General features: G+C 44.0%; 1 protein-coding gene across 7 annotated transcripts in view; it reads left to right on the plus strand.

Annotated features, from left to right (window-relative positions):
- The first annotated feature begins 5836 nt into the window (after nucleotides 1-5836).
- Nucleotides 5837-18903, plus strand: part of LOC138757180 (stabilizer of axonemal microtubules 2-like) — an 84932-nt gene continuing 71865 nt past the window's right edge. The window contains exons 1-3 of one of the 7 annotated variants that reach the window (XM_069924096.1): nucleotides 5856-5897; nucleotides 6968-7010; nucleotides 8459-8694. In XM_069924096.1, coding sequence (XP_069780197.1) covers nucleotides 8636-8694 — 59 coding nt within the window. In that variant the 5' untranslated portion in view covers nucleotides 5856-5897; nucleotides 6968-7010; nucleotides 8459-8635. Of the gene's footprint in view, nucleotides 5898-5924; nucleotides 6072-6967; nucleotides 7011-8437; nucleotides 8695-12278; nucleotides 12403-18903 lie in introns of those variants that run through there. The other 6 variants (XM_069924108.1, XM_069924100.1, XM_069924129.1 and 3 more) reach the window with 6 other exon arrangements.

Below are 18903 nucleotides of genomic sequence, written 5' to 3' on the forward strand. Positions count from 1 at the left end.
AAAGTGAGTTCATTTGTGTTGTATGAAATAATTATTGGATTATGTATCCAGGATGATTTATTTCCAATTTTCTCTAATAAGATATTTCTGGACAATCAAACCAAATCCATTGTCACTTCCATAATTCAGTCTCAGCTGGAATGGAAACCATAAATGTGATGGTGGAGGCAGGTACACTTGCAATCTTTAAAAAGTAGGTGAACACTTAAACAGTCATGGCTCAGAAAGCAACATAACAAGTGCTGATAAAGGGGTTTATTATAGTAAGTGTAGCCTTAAAAGGCTGGAATGTATATTTGAGCACTTTTTAACTGGATATTTCAAAATTGACATTCAGTACTGTTATGAGCCCAGAGGACCCCAAAACCCAGCAGCAATAGGTATTCACCAATAAAAATGGTTACTTAAACACAAGTTACTTTTAATTATCTTTAAACATGAAAATAGAATCAAACTTTAACTTATCACGATTAACTTACTTAACCTTCTAATTCTAAGTGCACTTAGATGTAATGTGTGTGTAAGTTCAGAAAAGCCTGTTTGTCTCTCTCTGTTTGCAAAACCACATGATCCTCTTAGAACAGCAAGCTCTCTTCCAGACAGCAGTGGCTCCGACATGCTCTTCTGTTGCCTTTTATAAACAACAATCCATTAGTGAAGTCTCGAGCACTCTTCAAAGCTCTTGCAAATGCTGTGAGGCTCTGATTATGTCTAGCATTAGCAGAGCTCCAGTATAAGATCTGTTTTGAAGTGTTTGTATGTGACCTACTCTAACAAACCTTTTCCCAACTTATCTCCCAAAAACTTATCTATATACACTGTCACAGTATCTCCTATCTTTTCAGGTGCCTGCCTGTGTTTTTTTGTTCATACCTTAAAAGCTTCAGGTCTGAAACTAGTTCTATCCCTTGACCTGCTGTTGTTCTCCAGCACCTTTGAGTATTTAATTGTACATTTAATTGTTTATTTAAAAAATACAATTAAACCTGAAAATGCCTCTATTAAAAATTTATTAATATTAATTTCAAAATAGCTTCCTCTCTATTAGAATGAATGAACTTGGTGTAGTTTAACTGTGTGGATTCCCCAGTGTAATTTCAGGGAATATGCACCTTGCCACTATTCCAAGAGGAGCTTAATGTGTAGTTGGGAAAATGGTTGCAATCACCTCAAACTTTAGGATTCTCGTGTTTGTGAAGCAGGTAACATATGAATTGTAAGAATAGGCCACCTGGTCTCAAACTAGCTCTACCATTATTATATAATCTCACCTCTGAACTGTCAATCCATGGTAACCCTTCAACCTTGTATTAATAATTTATCTGCTTTCAAATATTCAAACATATTTCCACCCCACTTTGCAGAAGAGACTTATAAATACAACCTTTGGTGTGGAATGTCCTGTCACTTTTTTATTTGGGCAAACTTTTAGAAGAAAATTTGCAGTTCTGGTTTCACCCACATAGGAAAGCCTTTTCTCCACAACTTTTGTCATTTAAGCTCTCTCTAAACTCCAAAATAGTCTGCCCATCTTTTCCTCATTCAATACTTGCTCCAAATAGCAATCTGGTAAAACCACAACACTGCTTCCAACATTTGACATGCTTCCTTAAATCAGCAGACCATTTCTCCTTGTGTGGAGAGTTTGAACATGGTAATCTGCTTTTCATTTTTCCTGCCAAAATGGAAAATTTCATACTTCCCATGTTCTACATTTTCAAGATCTTTGCAATTACTTTACCCAATTTCTGCACATTTTGCATGGAGGCAAAAGCTGTAGTATACATCAGATGAGAAATTAGCAGGCCATCTCAACACCTTGCAACAGGAGATAACAGAAATAAGTTGTTGAGAAGTTTTCTTCCTCTGTCTCACTACATAAATGGTTCTTGTTATCTTTTGTAGCTAGTTTCTAAATACTGCATTAAAAACAGTGGAAAGGATTTTGAAGATAACTGTTAAATGATGGTATTTGTCACTTTATAAATAACCTGATTTCTATGGTGTGATCTTTTACCAACTCTTGTCAGGCAACTCCAGGAGATCTCTGGTATCCAGCAAAAGAGATGGCATAAACTGGCTGAGCAGCTCTCACACCAGAAGTAAAGGACAGTGAAGTGCATATAAGGTTAGGGTAGAAACAGTAACATCAAGAATTTTTTTTTGTTTTGGAGGAAAGGTAATGATGGAAAAACAGAAAGAGAAGATAAACAAAATATGAACTATATGTCTTTAAATATTAATGGAATACATAACCAAATTAAAAGGAAGAAACTACTAAATTTAAATGAATAAATGTATTCCATTAGAAAAAATAACATATAGGTTAAGAAATAATATTGAAATATTCGAACAAGTATAGGAGCCTTACATTAAATACAATAGCGAAAACCTACCGGGGAGAAACATTACCTAAGTTGATGGAAGGAGAAGGAAAGAAAAGAATGGACTCAGTAGAATTTCTGGTGTAATTTTGTTGAATGACAACATTGTCTGACTGGCTTAATGCAACCTAGATTGTATACCTAAAATGGATGAGAGGTGGGGGGGGGGGGGGTGGGGGGGTGGCTTGGGAGGAGGGGGGGGAGAAAAAGTCACTGTATATGTGTGAAAAAGAAATAGTGTATATCATGGCTAATGTGATTTATGGTGTGAAAAATAAAAAATAAAAAAAAAAAGAATTTTTTTTGTTTTAAGCTGGTGTTGAATTTGAAATGTTAGGGTGTGTCAGTTCACATCTGAAATTAATTTCTTAAGCCTGGAGATGTTGCTCAGTGGTTATTATTGCTAGTGTGCTATTAAACATTTGTTCACACCAACTTCTAAAAGTTCAATATTTTCATTGCAAGAAAAATTAATAAATCAAGTTCTTATCGTTGAATTCTGCAAACTGCTGGAAGTGAATCCATTACTCACTCTGACAGTGACATCCACAATTCTGTGTTCAGCTGCTTTTCTGTGTTTGAGAGATTGACCAATTTCTGATAGTTTCTGTATTTTTCAATGGAATTCTAGATCCACAAAATTTTATAGAAATTGCATGTACGTAATACATAGATAAAATCATTTAAACTACTTTGCAGGCCACTGTTCTGAACACAATTATAGAGATGTTTTAAATTTCTCTCACAATAATTGACATAAATCGATTTATCTACCAAGCTTTAATTCACAATTCATTTTTTTTTAAAGTTTCAGAGAAAGAATGCTGGTTAATCATTAACCTAGGGAGAAGACCATTTGCAGAAGCCAAGTGGCTCCTTGAAAATCACTGTAGAAAATCACTAGTTTGCTCACTCCCAAGATATCTCCTAAGAAAAAGAGCTTTCTTTCTCTAAGGTAGAGTCCAGAACCTATTGAGGTTCTGTCAAAGGTGAGAAAGGCTGCTAAATTTTACTTCTCTGTGAGGAACCGAAGTGCATAATCTCTGTAAGTGATTATTACTCCTCAGTGTGCCATGCTTTCGATGTGGCATTTTATTGGAAGAGTCATTTACGTGGCTTATCCATTAAAACTCATCTCTGACTTCACCTCACATTCTGCCGATGACTCTTGTTTTCACTTGATGCTGTTCACAGTCAATGATAAATTCACCTGGTTTTAATAGATGTAATTGGAGATGTTGGGTGGTGTTCTGAGGATTACATTTTTCATTTTCACGTTTTAATCACTGGAATCAAATGTGAAGGAGGTAGATTGGTGGGGGCAGAGATTTTATGCAACCACACAAATATGCCTGAATAAAAATGGGAAATAAATTTCAACATAAATATGCTTCAGTGGGAAATCATAGAACTTGGAAGGTGTGAGCGCAAGTGTGGTATAGGAATGAATACATCAATCACTGTAGATTAGTAAGGCCATAAAGTGAAACAGCTAAGCATTGGGGTTTATCCGTAGAGAAATAGAATTGAAGCACAGGGAACTTGTGTTAAAACTCGCATCGGTTTTGGTTAGACTATATTTGAGTTCTACATACAGTTGTAAACAGTGTACTGAGGCACTGGCGAGAATACACAAGATTTACGAGGCTGGTGCAAGAAATGTGAGGGGTTGCACATTAGAAAATGAACAAACTGGGTCCCTCCACTCTGAGAAGACAGGATGCTCTCAAATGTCTTTAAAATCATGAAATGTTTTGTTAGAATGCATGGAGAGAGGAGTACAATCAGTAGCTAGAAATAGAAGACAATCCCTGAGAAATCCAATGGGATCTTCAGATGAAACCTTATCCAAACAGTGTGTAGCTTCTGTCATTGGGAATGGTTAAGGTGAAAGAAGCGCTTTCAAATTGGAGCACCCGGGTACCCCTCCTGGGACCCAGGTGAGATTACTGGGTCATGTGTGCCTCCTGCTTCTTTCAAATAGCAGCCTAACCAATCTATTAAATTGCCAACCCTGCGATTTAAGGGGGATCCCGGCCCTGCAATGATGTAGTGAGCAACAGGGAATTCCCTGTTCCCTGTGTTCTTTCTGTTCCCTTTCTATTTAAAGTTCCAGAGTAACAACCAAATGACCCATTTTCCCTTTCAAATAGGCAGAGGAGAATACCTGGATAAGTTTTACTGACCACCTCTGAGATAGTTCTGGGACCTGGGTAGATTTTGACCGGGCTTGCCTGGTTTGGCCCTTTCAAATCGCCCTGTACCTGGGTCTTCAACCTAGTAAATTGCCCAGTTAACCCCATTTTACAAGGCAATTTGGAAAGGCTGATTTCAAAGAGGAATAAAGGGATGAGACTCCAGTGGAGCATAAATGCCAGTGTAGACTGGGTGACGAGAAAAGCCCTTTTACATTTTGTGTAAGACTATGCACCAAAAGCAAAAATGCTTTAAAGAAACAGGGGAAAATGCTGGAAATAGTCAATTTCAGGGAGCATCTGCTGAAAGAAACGGAATCACTGCTTTGAATTGAACATTACAGATTCTTTTTCAAGAAAAGAAAACTTGGATGGTTTAAAGTAAGATTAATGTTTCCTTTAAAATATGCATGAGTACCAGATGTAACATTTGTCGCCTATTATTTGCAAGGCTCAATTTCAAAGCATGTGACTTTTCCCGGGTTTGATTACAGCACCTTACGAGTCCAAGGTTTTATTTTGAACTTGTAGAATGTTTTTTTAAAAAAACCCCTAAATTGTTATTGCACCTTTTAACGTTTGGTTATTGTCTCTGCAGGTGGAAGTGCTGAATTTTAATGTTCGTGTTCTCCATGTGATATGTCGAAGGACTCAGCCGTCAGGGAGGGGTGTTCTCAATTCATCTGTTACTCGCCGGGTTCCTTAGATACCTGCACGGATTTCTAACCAACACAACGCATGGGGCAAGCAAACACCGACTGCAATCTGCAGCATGAAGAGGAAATGCATCTGTGAGCTCTGCACCTGTGGGTATGTAAGCAGTGTAACTACCTGGGAGCAGAACTAACGTTCGGCCCCAAACTGTTCTCCTGTCCCTCTCGTCGAATGGTGCTGGAGTTAAAATGAGGCGAACGAGCCTGGAATTGTCTTGTTCCATTGACTGATTGAAGAATTAAAATACTTTCAAAACGGGCATTGGAATTGGTGCTGGCAAAATATCCTTCCGATTTGCTACTGTTTCAAAGGTTTAAATGGTTATATTTAGCCGCGTGGTCTATTTAACACGGCTAAATGGGGGTCGCTTGAGTTTTAATATTAATTGGATTCATGAACTGCAGATGTCACATTTAGAAAGGATAAATTAAATGCCTGAAAATGTAAATATAAAGCCAAAGCAAATCATATAAAACATGTTAATGATGTACGGTGAGCAGTGAAACTGTGATGTAACGGGACATATAGAACATAAACCGTAACCATAGAAACATTTGCCTATCTGCTACTATTTTTGTGTTTCAAGTACAGCGACTGACACAGGGTAAGTATTCAAACGTCATGAAATTGATCAAAATCAGATCCAGGATATCTTAGCCCCTGCTGGTATAAAACCACCACACACAAAAAAATAAAGCAAACTCTTACCTGGGAACTGGCAGCCCCATCAGAACAGTTTACAATTTGATAACAGGCACCCCTTCCCCCTGGATTAAAGGTACTTTGAGAAAATGTATGTTATGTCAATCTTTGACCTGTCATGATGTTAGCTGTAAATCCATATATATGGTACAATAGATTTAATCTGAGGAGAGAGGGGGTGGCATTGATTACAGGCAGATCATTATGAAATGATTTGAAAGGGCGAATCAAAGGTGAACAGAGTGGTTGAAACTGCTTTTGGAAAAGGACAGCAATATTTGCAGTGAGACTAATATAAGGAGGGTTTTTTTGAAAATGACCTTCGAAAATGGTAACGTTTGTCGCCCTGTGCCTCTACGATTGGCTGCCAGCAGCGGGAAGACAGTAGCACCAACAATCACCATGTGCCTGTTTGAGACATTTTCTGTCTTTGAAACTTGCTAATTTTGGTACAACTTTTTTTTATTTTAAAACGTCACAAAAGGATTAACTGACTAAAACATCTCAGACTAGAGTTTTGCACAAATTTATTTTTTTTAAAGGATTGAGGTTTTTGTGTCAGCACGTCAAACTGAAATGACATTGAACTGGTGTATAATGGCTTCACAAAATAGAATTACAAGGAGAAAAAAGTAATTGAGCTCATTTTTCTATGCTGTCTCTTTGAACTATCCATTATTCCCAATTCTGAGCTCAGTTATCCCTTAAAATATTTTTTTCTGCTCCCATCTTCCCTTCAGGCATTTATTCGAGATCTTCATGTTATTTTTACTGATCATTCTTCATTTAGAGACCTTTGCTCATGCACACTTCAGACACAAATATTTTACTTAATTACTTTATCAAAGCCTCTATCAAACCTCCATTATCTCTGTACTGCAGAGAGTAACTGTAATTAATTCAGTCTCAGGAGGAATCTAGCCCTTCTACTGACAATTCTGCTTATAATTTTATATACCATCGCCCCCACAGCCTCCATTGCTCCAGGGAAAACTGTCAGCAGTTGACTTTTGAGGTGGGTGTTCAATATAAAAGTATTCTTCAGCACAAATATCAAGGCAACTCTTCAGTGAGAGACAGAAATGAGATGCACTTTGGGGAGGGAGAGGGGGGTCAGAGGGGGAGGGGGAATGGGAGAGAGGGGAGGAGGGAAGGGGAGTTAGAGGAGAGAGTGGTGAGGGTAAGGGAAGAGAGTGGTGAGGGTAAGGGAAGAGAGTGGAGGGTAAGGGAAGAGAGGGGAGGGTAAGGGAAGAGAGGGGAGGGTAAGGGAAGAGAGGGGAGGGTAAGGGAAGAGAGGGGAGGGTAAGGGAAGAGAGGGGAGGGTAAGGGAAGAGAGGGGAGGGTAAGGGAAGAGAGGGGAGGGTAAGGGAAGAGAGGGGAGGGTAAGGGAAGAGAGGGGAGGGTAAGGGAAGAGAGGGGAGGGTAAGGGAAGAGAGGGGAGGGTAAGGGAAGAGAGGGGAGGGTAAGGGAAGAGAGGGGAGGGTAAGGGAAGAGAGGGGAGGGTAAGGGAAGAGAGGGGAGGGTAAGGGAAGAGAGGGGAGGGTAAGGGAAGAGAGGGGAGGGTAAGGGAAGAGAGGGGAGGGTAAGGGAAGAGAGGGGAGGGTAAGGGAAGAGAGGGGAGGGTAAGGGAAGAGAGGGGAGGGTAAGGGAAGAGAGGGGAGGGTAAGGGAAGAGAGGGGAGGGTAAGGGAAGAGAGGGGAGGGTAAGGGAAGAGAGGGGAGGGTAAGGGAAGAGAGGGGAGGGTAAGGGAAGAGAGGGGAGGGTAAGGGAAGAGAGGGGAGGGTAAGGGAAGAGAGGGGAGGGTAAGGGAAGAGAGGGGAGGGTAAGGGAAGAGAGGGGAGGGTAAGGGAAGAGAGGGGAGGTTAAGGGAAGAGAGGGGAGGGTAAGGGAAGAGAGGGGAGGGTAAGGGAAGAGAGGGGAGGGTAAGGGAAGAGAGGGGAGGGTAAGGGAAGAGAGGGGAGGGTAAGGGAAGAGAGGGGAGGGTAAGGGAAGAGAGGGGAGGGTAAGGGAAGAGAGGGGAGGGTAAGGGAAGAGAGGGGAGGGTAAGGGAAGAGAGGGGAGGGTAAGGGAAGAGAGGGGAGGGTAAGGGAAGAGAGGGGAGGGTAAGGGAAGAGAGGGGAGGGTAAGGGAAGAGAGGGGAGGGTAAGGGAAGAGAGGGGAGGGTAAGGGAAGAGAGGGGAGGGTAAGGGAAGAGAGGGGAGGGTAAGGGAAGAGAGGGGAGGGTAAGGGAAGAGAGGGGAGGGTAAGGGAAGAGAGGGGAGGGTAAGGGAAGAGAGGGGAGGGTAAGGGAAGAGAGGGGAGGGTAAGGGAAGAGAGGGGAGGGTAAGGGAAGAGAGGGGAGGGTAAGGGAAGAGAGGGGAGGGTAAGGGAAGAGAGGGGAGGGTAAGGGAAGAGAGGGGGAGAGAGAGAGAGAGAGAGTCAATGCTGACTGAAGGAATGAAGATTTCCTCACTGAAAATTCAGACCTGGAGATGAGCTCACTTCACCACACAGCAGAGTTGGGAAGGTAATTTCTCACCGAAAAGAAGGACAAGACCAAAGGAACAGATGGTATTGCTGCCAAAGTGTTAAAACTCGGCTGAGAGAGCTTCAGTCACAACTTCATATCCTCATTATCAAAATCGAGGAGGAGAAATACGTATGAGGAAGCTTCATAAATGTTGTAATCAAGGCCATCTTCAAGAAAATGGAAAGTCCAGGTACAGTAACCACAGAAATATCACTCTAATGTCTACCATAGGAGCTTCCTCAACTGTCTCCATCCATTGGGCAAAGAACAGCTGTTTGAGTCACTGTGTGAATTCCATCCATTCAGAGCAACTGGGAAATGGTCTTTGTCACATGACAACTTGATAAAACATCCAGGGAGCAGCACCAGCAACCATACACAATCCTTTTTGACCTCACCAAAGGTTTTATCTCCAAAAATCTGGAGCACTTTATGCTCCATGTTACTTGTCCGGTGATCGCTCTGCTGGCGTAGACCTGAGGAGAGGACATACAGAGCTCCTCCACAGGGTTCTACTGACCAATCCAACAACTGACAGCTATGTACAGGCTTTCAACGGCCTGTTAAAGGAGCTGACAGTGGTTTATTTTAAAATATTGCGTCTGCAGAGTCTAAACCCAAGATGGCGGCACCTGTGTTTGGCAGCATCCTTGATGGGCTGTAGACTCTGGGTAGCAGAGATATAGCGTAGGCAGGTCTGTGAAAAGTTGGTAATACATCCAGGTCAGATGGGAAATGTTTATTAAGTATTTTTGTAATTAGTGCTAAATATATATGATTTGTCTAAGGGGTATGTAGAGGTAGTGTGTGACGTGTTGTGATGTGTGTGCATGGCGAGTGTTGTGGCAGCATTGAGAAGAGTGGGAAAAGATGTATTTTTATTTGTGTGTGTGTGGACACCACAAGATACATATAATAAATTTGGGACATAAGTTGGTTTTAGTTATCTGCCTTTATCTATATTTTATCTGTATTAATCTTTTATGAATATTAATATTCTTTAAAATATTAATATTTTGTGCTAAAGGATTCCCCTGTTACGAGCCTAGAGAACCCCAAAACTGAGCAGCAATAAATATTCACCAAGACAAATGGTTACTTAAGCAAAAGTTGCTTTTAATTATCTTTAAACGTGAAAAAAGAATCTTACTTTAACTTATCACTATTGACTTAACTAACCTAACTTAACCCCCTTCTAATACAAAGCACACGTGTATTTAATGAGTGTGTGTTAGTTTAGAAAAGTTCTTTGATTCACAGTCCAATCTCACTTCTCATTCCTCCAAGTTCATTGGTTGCAGGCAATTCTTATACTGTGCACAGAATTTAACATTTATAAAATTCACAGGCTTTAGTGCTTGAAAGGTAAATAGTTACCACTCAGGATGGTTCTTGTTGGTTTTCAGAGAGAGATTTGTTGTTTGCTGGACACCCACAACTGATTCCTTTTTAATCAACCACTTCAGTGTCTTGCCAAAGGAACTTGCCCACTCAGGACTCTCCAGATGATAATCTCTTTCTTTCAGGTAACCACAGAGTTCCTTCTTGTTTCTCTTATTCCAAGTGAAACATTAGACAGCCAGTCCTCTTCTCTTGCATGAACTACAGGGGTTTTGACCAGGCTGTCTTCCAAAAGGAGACTTTCCATAAGCTTGCTAGCTTGTCCTGTTCCAGTCCCAGCTACTGCTGCTGACTGTAAAACTGCAGAACTGATCTCTCTCTCTCTCTCTCTCTCTCTCTCTCTCTCTCTCTCTCTCTCTCTCTCTCTCTCTCTCTCTCTCTCTCTCTCTCTCTCTCTGAGAGAAAGCCTATTTGACTCTCTCTGCTTGCAAAACCACATGACTCTTAGAATAGCAAGTTCCACTCCAGACAGGCTGTGGCTCCGACAAGTTCTTTCATCTGTTGCCTTTTTATGAACAACAATCCATTAGTGAAGTCTCTTGGGAACTCTCCAAAGCTTTTGCAAAAGTTCTTGTCATCGACATGTCTAGCATGAGCAGAGGTCCAGTATTTTGAATAAGATCTATTTTAAAGTGTTTGTATATGACCCACTCTAAAAACCTGCCCCAAATGATCTCTCAAAAACATATCTATATACAATACAAACACAACATAATCTGTCACACCTCTCTGACACTCTTTACAATATCAATATACTTTACCAATGCAAAGGGTCCCCCCCCCTTGCCTTTAACAGGGGGAGTAGGTCCCCTTGAAATTGTAGGCCCATGTGAACTGCCCCCCCCCCCCATCCCCTCTGTTCTTGCCAAAGAGGGCGCCCATTTGAGAAGGAGAATCAGAGGAGATGACCCTATGGGATGGTGACCAAAGTGGTGGACTAGTAAGAGGCTCTGTGACTGAAGAACACACAGGTGAAGGGCTGTTAGTGACTCAAGGAGAGGAACCCATGTAGGTCGAGGGCTGCTGGCATCTTTGGTCAAAGGACTCGAACAGGCTGTGGACTGCTAATACTGGCTCAAGACTGGCTGAAGGGGTACTAGATATCAGAACCAGGATGCAAGAGCGTGCTGAGGGCTTCCTGATCATGTCAGTAGTTTGGATCTGGAGCTCAGGTTGCTAATGGTTTAGACTGAAGTCTGTGTGGTTGTGGAGGCTGCGAGAGCGCGAGAGGTGATCAACGGATACTCAATGACACTGGGAGTGCTCTGTCTTGCATCTCTTTCTCTGACTGTAAGGGGCTCTGGGAATTTTCTGCTGATGGCTAATCTTTTTCTGCATTATGGTAGACTGATGCAAATTTGGTGTAATATTACATCTGTTTTATTACATTGCGGTGGCCCACCATTGCGGAGATCGGACTGGCACATGGCGCGGCATTAGACGCGGACAGAGATCGCTAAAGCGTCTCCCAGGACAATGAACCGGTGGGGGTAGAAGCTGGGGCAGCATCAGACCAATTGCCCTAAAATGGCGTTGGTCAAGCTGCGTAGCTAACTCAGCAGAAACAGGTTGGGGAAGAAGGGCATTCATACGCATGGATGTTCCCACCCGCTATTGTTCTTCATATGGATGAACTTAGGTCAATCAGCAAAAACTGCGGGAACCTGAAAAGTATAAAAGCAGCAGCCTTTCCAGCCCTACTAAAGTTGTGGTGTGTGTGTGTGTGTGTGTGTGTGTGTGTGTGTGTGTGTGTGTGCGCGCGCGCACGCGTCCGTTTCTTTGTAGTGGTCAGCTACAACATGGCAATAAAGGAATCTTTAAATCACTCTGCTGGACTTGGCAACCCTGCGATCGTACATTGTTTCCAATTCAGCTCCTCAAAATTTCTTCCACCCTTATTCCCAAAATGTTTTTGGTTTAAAATTAGAGATTAAGTATATAAACTCTCAAGATGGTTCAGAAATATGAACAAATATGGTTGAATTTGTTACGATTTTGTGGTCCACTTAGTCCTTCCATATTGTGAAGGCTCCGTTTGTTTAAACTCACCAGGTGCACTGGTGTAATAATATTTCCATTGTCATTGACCTGCACCAGCAATGACATATGATGTTGCCCTAAGCCATTTCAGGCACTACATCTTTATAATGACTTTACTGACTGCAGCAATGGTAATGATCCTTTTAGAATCAGCAATATCAGGCTGGTTTGGATGGGAGACTGTCCTTTTGCACCAGACATATTATATGAGTGTATTGGCTATGTGTTGGTGGTAAGGACATTGGTGTGGGTGCATATCACACAAAAAAATTAAATCTATGTAAAGCTCACCCTGTTACACCAGTCTTGAGCAATAATTTTTCTTCATCTTAGGTTGGGAATGAATTCCACCTGCGATCTTTGATCACGACAGCAACAGATTATGAACCCAATATAGGAACTGCAGGCTCCTAAGCAGATGGGAAAGGAGGTTGCTGATGGAGCAGGTTATGTCAAGGTGTCGTGTGCTTTTTAATTTTTTTTAAATGTAGGCAGATGGCACAGTAACAGGCCCTCTGGCCTAGGAACCCATGCTGCCTTATTAACCTTAACCCCTGTATGTTTTGAAGGGGGAAGGAAAGTGGAGAACCCGGAGGAAATCCATGCAGACACGGGGAGAACGTACAAACTCCTTATGGACAGCAGTAGATTCGAACCCAGGTTGCTGGCACTGTGATAGCGTTGCTCTAACCACTACATTAACCATGCTCCTGTTGCATGAAATTGAGGATCCCAGTTCTGTCCAGAATGCTGCTTTGCTGCTTTTCCCAGGAATCAGTGGAGCTGTTGCATTTCTTCAAGCAGGCTTTGGAATTTGTCCTCTGTTTATCTGATAATTTTTATGACAGAGCTAAGAATTGTGTGCCTGTTTAATGGATTTCATATCACCTGTTTGAATGAATTGACCTGACCAACTTAATTGAGTGTAACAAAGGCCTTGGTGGTTTGGATGGTGGACGTGGATGTTGTGTTTGGAGGAGTATCGGGTTCAGTGGGTTCACAGGGAGATGAGTCTGGACACAAGTGTTACATTCACTGGAAACTTCAATAAACAGGGAGAATATCAAACGATACTCAGTTACTATATACTAAACAACTAAATAGACATTTACATCAGACCCAGGATGGACTCCGACACTAGTGGTCAACTATACATGCTTACATATATACGTACACACCCTACAGACAGGGAGTTTCACACACACTCCTGAAAAGGACGGGTGGCTTTGATGACGTGGGTGTTCTCCGGACGGAAGAAGTGAGGCTTGCAGTCAGCGCACACCGGGGAGGCTCGGGTCATGGAGCGAATCTCCTTGACCATGGAGGGCTGGTTGCGAGCTTTGACAAAGTGCGCGAACCTAGTGACCCCTAGACAACAGAGCTCCTCGTGGAGTTGTATGTTGGTGCAAGTTCCCCTGGAGAGCGCATCTGGCAGGTCGTTGAGTTTACCAGGCTGAGACAGTATGTCATAATTAAAGTTGGAGAGCTCGATTCTCCACCTGGCAATTTTGTCATTCTTGATCTTACCTTGCTGGGTATTGCTAAACATGAAGGAGACTGCACGTTGGTCGGTCAGCAGCGTAAAGCGCCTGCCAGTGAGGTAGTGTCCCAACGACGTACTGCTTCAACTATGGCCTGGGCCTCCTTCTCGACAGAGGTGTTTCAGCTCTCAGGACCCTGGAGGGTTCTGGAGAAGAAGGCTACTGGCCGGCCGGCCTGGTTCAAAGAGGCAGCCAGTGCAAAGTCAGACGCATCGCTCTTGACTTGGAACGGAATGGACTCATCGATGGTGTGCAGCGTTGCAGCAGGGATGTCCAATTTGATGTGGTCGAAGGCTGCTATGGCTTCGGTTGACAGGGGGAAGGACGTGGTCTTGATGAGTGGCCGTCCCTTGTTGGCATAGTAAGAGAAAAAACCCAGGCAGCGTCTGGGTGTGGTGGGGGGGGGGCAAGTCCATGAGGGGACACATGCAGTCAGGGTCCGGCATGACCACCCCGTTCTCCACCATACAACCTAGAATTGTGAACCGAGTGGTCCGGAAGACACACTTGTCAAAATTGTAGGTCAAGTGCAGCCGAAAAAAATTCTCAAGGTTGGCATCTTGATCCTCCGTGTCATGGCCACAGATGGTGACATTGTTGAGATACGGGAAAGTAGCAGTCAGCCCGTTCTGGTCCCACTGGAAGACCGCGACGCCATTTGTGACCCCAAAGGGTACCCTGAGGAATTGATACAGCTGCCCATTCGCTTCGAAGGCCGTGAAAGGTCGGTCTTCTAAGCGGATCGGGAGCTGATGATAGGCCGAACACAAGTCAATGGTGGAAAATACACGGTATTGGGCGATCTGATTCACCAAATCCGTGATTTGTGGAAGGGGGTACACATCCAGAAGCGTGAACCGGTTGATTGTCTGGCTGTAGACAACCACCATCCGCGGCTTCTCCCTGTTTTTAACAACCACCACCTGGGCCCTCCAGGTTCGATAATGTCCTTGTCCAGCAGTCTGCGCACCTCGCTTGTGATAAATTTCCAGTGTTCATAACAATATTGCCGGCTTTTGGTGGCCACAGGCTTCCAGTCAGGGGTGAGGTTTGCGAAAAGCGCTGGCAGAGCAAAAACTCGGAGGGTGGAGAGACTACAGGTGAGGGCGCGGGGGCGGGTGGCTCGGGCTGCCGCTGGGAGGAGGCTTCCGGGGTGGAGTGGTTACAGACAGAGAGTGGAGCGTGAGGCCCCCCAAAGTGCAGGGAAACAGTTTGAAACTGGCACTGAAAATCCAATCCCAGCTATGCAGGAGCACACATTTGGGGAAGAACTAATAGTTTGAAGTCTATGAACGTGATGCCCTGGACTTTCAGGGTTGCCACGCAGTACCCCTTTACCCCAGTCGAGTGCGATCTGGTCACCAATGAAATTCTCTGTGCAGTGGGAAGAATAGCCAGTCCGCAACGGTGGGCCAGGTCTGGGCGGATAAAACTGTCAGTTGACCCCAAGTCAAATAAGCAATTGGTATAGTGTCCATGCACTTTAATCAGATCCATTGCTTTTGTGAGGGGATGGGGGAAATCCTGGTCGAGGGTTATTGATGCAGAGACTTGTAATGGGGACAGTGGAGTCCTGCGTGATGACATCACACAACCTGTGGATGATGATGTCCCGCAAACAGTTGGGCCTGAAGAGACAGCGTCGAGGGGTTGGTGTTGCTGCCTGCAGCCTGCTGGGGATGTCGGCCAGCCAACGGTAAGTGTTGGAGGTCGCTGCTTGCTGTCGGTGGTGGGGCAGTCAGCAGCAGCGGGTCCCTGGTCGGCAGTGTCGGTTCCCCTTTTGGTAGTGTCATTAGGTACCGGGTCAGCAGCGTCAGTCGCGGCGGTGTGTCCAGCATCGTTGGGTAGCAGGTCGGTAGCGTTGGTCGCAGTTGTGGGTACCTGGACAGCTGCCTCGGTGGTGGCGGGTCCCCAGTCGGCAGTGGCAGTGGGTCCCTGATCGGCAGCAGCGGTGGCCGTTGAGGTCGGGGCTGGGGTCTGGTCAGACTTTGCTTCATGAGGTAGGGTGAATGTCATTGCGGCAAGGGTGGGTTGTACCTTCTGCGCTCGGTGTCTGCTGCATGACATCAGGCGTTGCCGCGTAGTGAAGCCCTCGCTCTCATTGGACGAGAGCTCTGAGGAAGGTGTTTGAAATGGAGGGTGGCGATTGGGCTTCACACGAGGCACTGTGTTTGGCAGTGGCCATTTTGGCGCGACAGACTACAGCAAAGTGGCTGTTTTTAAGGCACTTCTGGCACCCAGCTTTTCTCGCCGGGCACTGGGACCTGCTGTGCTTGTTCCTCCCACTGAAATAACACTTTAGGGTTGCATCGGACAGCGAAGCGGCAGTGGTAGGGTAGAGGGAGGGCATCCTACTCACATCCGAGTGTGGGGTGCAGCCCCAAGAGTATATGTCCATACTTAAGACCGCAGCCTCCATCGTCTCTGCGATCCAAATCATGTCTTCTAAGTTTTTTCCCCCGTGCTCTAGCAGGCGCTGCCTCACCTCATTGAATTGAACTCTGGCCACATAAGCATCCTAAATGAGATCATCTGTGGTCTCCACAGCAGTTCTGTCTATTTAGGCACAGTCCCTGCCCATTGCCCTTAGTGCCTGAATATAAGCTCTACAGGACTCACCGGGCTGTTGCCTCCTTATAGCAAGTTTGTACCGAGCATAGACCCTGTTCACTGGTCACTCGTAGAGCCCTTTCAGCACCTTCATGGCTGCGGCATAAGTGGTCATGTCCTAGACACTCTGGTAGACTCTCGGGGACACCATGGTCATCAATATTAGTAGTTGACGGCTGTCCTCTATCACGGCAGTGTCAAAGAGTTGTAAGTATGTTTCGAAGCATCTCACCCAATGCTTAAAGTCATTTGAGGCTGTAGCTGACTGTGGGTCAATGTTGAGGCATTTCAGCTGTAGCATAGGCTCCATCCCTTCAAAACTTTTTAGTTAATAAAATTGTAGAGCGCATCAAAAGAACCAAAGACTTGTTGATCCAAACCAAGGCTTTTATTAACTAAAAGACTGGAGCATATCGCAAGTAAGTCGACCAGTCCAGAATGACCTGGTCTGGCTGGGAGCAATCCTTTAAGACCTGCCAGTAGGTGTGACTACACTCTCAGACAATCACAGTCATCCTACACTACAATCTGTACATATACACATTGGTGATAGAATCTGTACTATCACAGGTTATAAATTAAAAATTACATCATTTAAATACTTATCAGTCCTCTTAGGAAATGTACATAATTAACATCGTAAAAAATCTCTAATCTGCAGATAATGAAAAAAATAAATATTTGGTACACTGTATTTAACTGAAAGTTGTTCAAAGGAAGTGAGACTCCCCTGTTACAAGCCCAGAGGACCCCCAAACCCAACAATAGATATTCACCAAGACAAATGATTACTTAAACAAAAATTGCTTTTAATTATCTTTAAACATGAAAAAAAAACACTTTAAATTTACTTAACTAACCTAACAACCCCCTTCTAATTCTAAGCGCACGTGTATGTAATGTGTGTGTAAGTTCAGAAAAATTATTTGGTTTACAGTCCAATCAGACTTTTCATTCCTTTACGTTCACTGAATGAAGGTAATTCTTATTCTGTGCACAGAATGTAACATTTATAAGGTTCACCAGGCTTTGGTGCTTGAAAGGTAAATCGTTACCACTCAGGAAGGTTCTTGTTGGTTTTCAGAGAGAGATTTGTTGTTCCAGGGCATCCACAACTGATGTACTTTCATCAAACACTTCAGTGCCTTACTGACAGACTTATCCCTTTAGCTTTCTCCAGATGATAACCTTTTTCTTTCAGATCACCATGGAGTTCCTTTTTGTGTTTCTAATTCCAAGTGAAACATTAGACAGCCAGTCCTCTCCTCTTGCGTGAACCACAAGGGCTTTGACCAGGCTGACTTCCAAATGGGGTTTTCACAAGCTTGCCAGCTTGTCCTGTTCTAGTCCCAGCTGCTTCTGCTGGCTGTAACACTGTAGAAGAGATCTCTGTGTGTGTGTGTCTCTCTCACACACACATGCAGAGAAAACCTGTTTGATTCTCTCTGCTTGCAAAACTACATGATCTCTTAGAACAGCAAACTGCCCTCAGAAAGGCAGTGGCTTTGAACCTAATCTTCCAAGTTCTTTCATTTGTTGCTTTTAGAAATAAGAATCCATGAGTGAAGTCTCTATAGACGCTCCCCAAAGCTTTTGCAAAGACACTTGGAGCAGGCCTGTCTTGCTTGAGTAGAGCTCCAGTATTTTAAATGAGATCTGTTTTGAAGCGTTTGTATGTGACCTACACTTTTTTAAAAAAAAACCTGCCACAATTTATCTCCTTTAAAACATATATATATATACCATATAAAATACAACATAATCTTTCACTAAGGCATATAATCAAATTCAATGACACCTCACCAACTTCTTCTTTGGCTTGGCTTCACGGACGAAGATTTATGGAGGGGGTAAAAGTCCACGTAGCTGCAGGCTCGTTTGTGGCTGACAAGTCCGATACGGGACAGGCAGACACGGTTGCAGCGGTTGCAGGGGAAAATTGGTTGGGTGTTGGGTTTTTCCTCCTTTGCCTTTTGTCAGTGAGGTGGGCTCTGTAGTCTTCTTCAAAGGAGGTTGCTGCCCACCGAACTGTGAGGCGCCAAGATGCACGGTTTGAGGCAATATCAGCCCACTGGCGGTGGTCAATGTGGCAGGCACCAAGAGATTTCTTTAGGCAATCCTTGTACCTCTTCTTTGGTGCACCTCTGTCACGGTGGCCAGTGGAGAGCTCGCCATATAACACAATCTTGGGAAGGTGAATGTCCTCCATTCTGGAGACGTGACCCACCCAGCGCAGCTGGATCTTCAGCAGCGTGGACTCGATGCTGTCGACCTCTGCCATCTCGAGTACTTCGACGTTAGGGATGAAAGCACTCCAATGAATGTTAAGGATGGAGCGGAGACAACGCTGGTGGAAGCGTTCTAGGAGCCGTAGGTGATGCCGGTAGAGGACCCATGATTCAGAGCCGAACAGGAGTGTGGGTATGACAATGGCTCTGTATACGCTTATCTTTGTGAGGTTTTTCAGTTGGTTGTTTTTCCAGACTCTTGTGTAGTCTTCCAAAGGTGCTATTTGCCTTGGCGAGTCTGTTGTCTATCTCGTTGTCGATCCTTGCATCTGATGAAATGGTGCAGCCGAGATAGGTAAACTGGTTGACCGTTTTGAGTTTTGTGTGCCCGATGGAGATGTGGGGGGGCTGGTAGTCATGGTGGGGAGCTGGCTGATGGAGGACCTCAGTTTTCTTCAGGCTGACTTCCAGGCCAAACATTTTGGCAGTTTCCCCAAAACAGGAAGTCAAGCGCTGAAGAGCTGGCTCTGAATGGGCAACTAAAGCGGCATCGTCTGTAAAGAGTAGTTCACAGACAAG

Source organism: Narcine bancroftii, chromosome 1 (assembly GCF_036971445.1).
Source record: "Narcine bancroftii isolate sNarBan1 chromosome 1, sNarBan1.hap1, whole genome shotgun sequence".
Lineage (NCBI taxonomy): Eukaryota > Metazoa > Chordata > Chondrichthyes > Torpediniformes > Narcinidae > Narcine > Narcine bancroftii.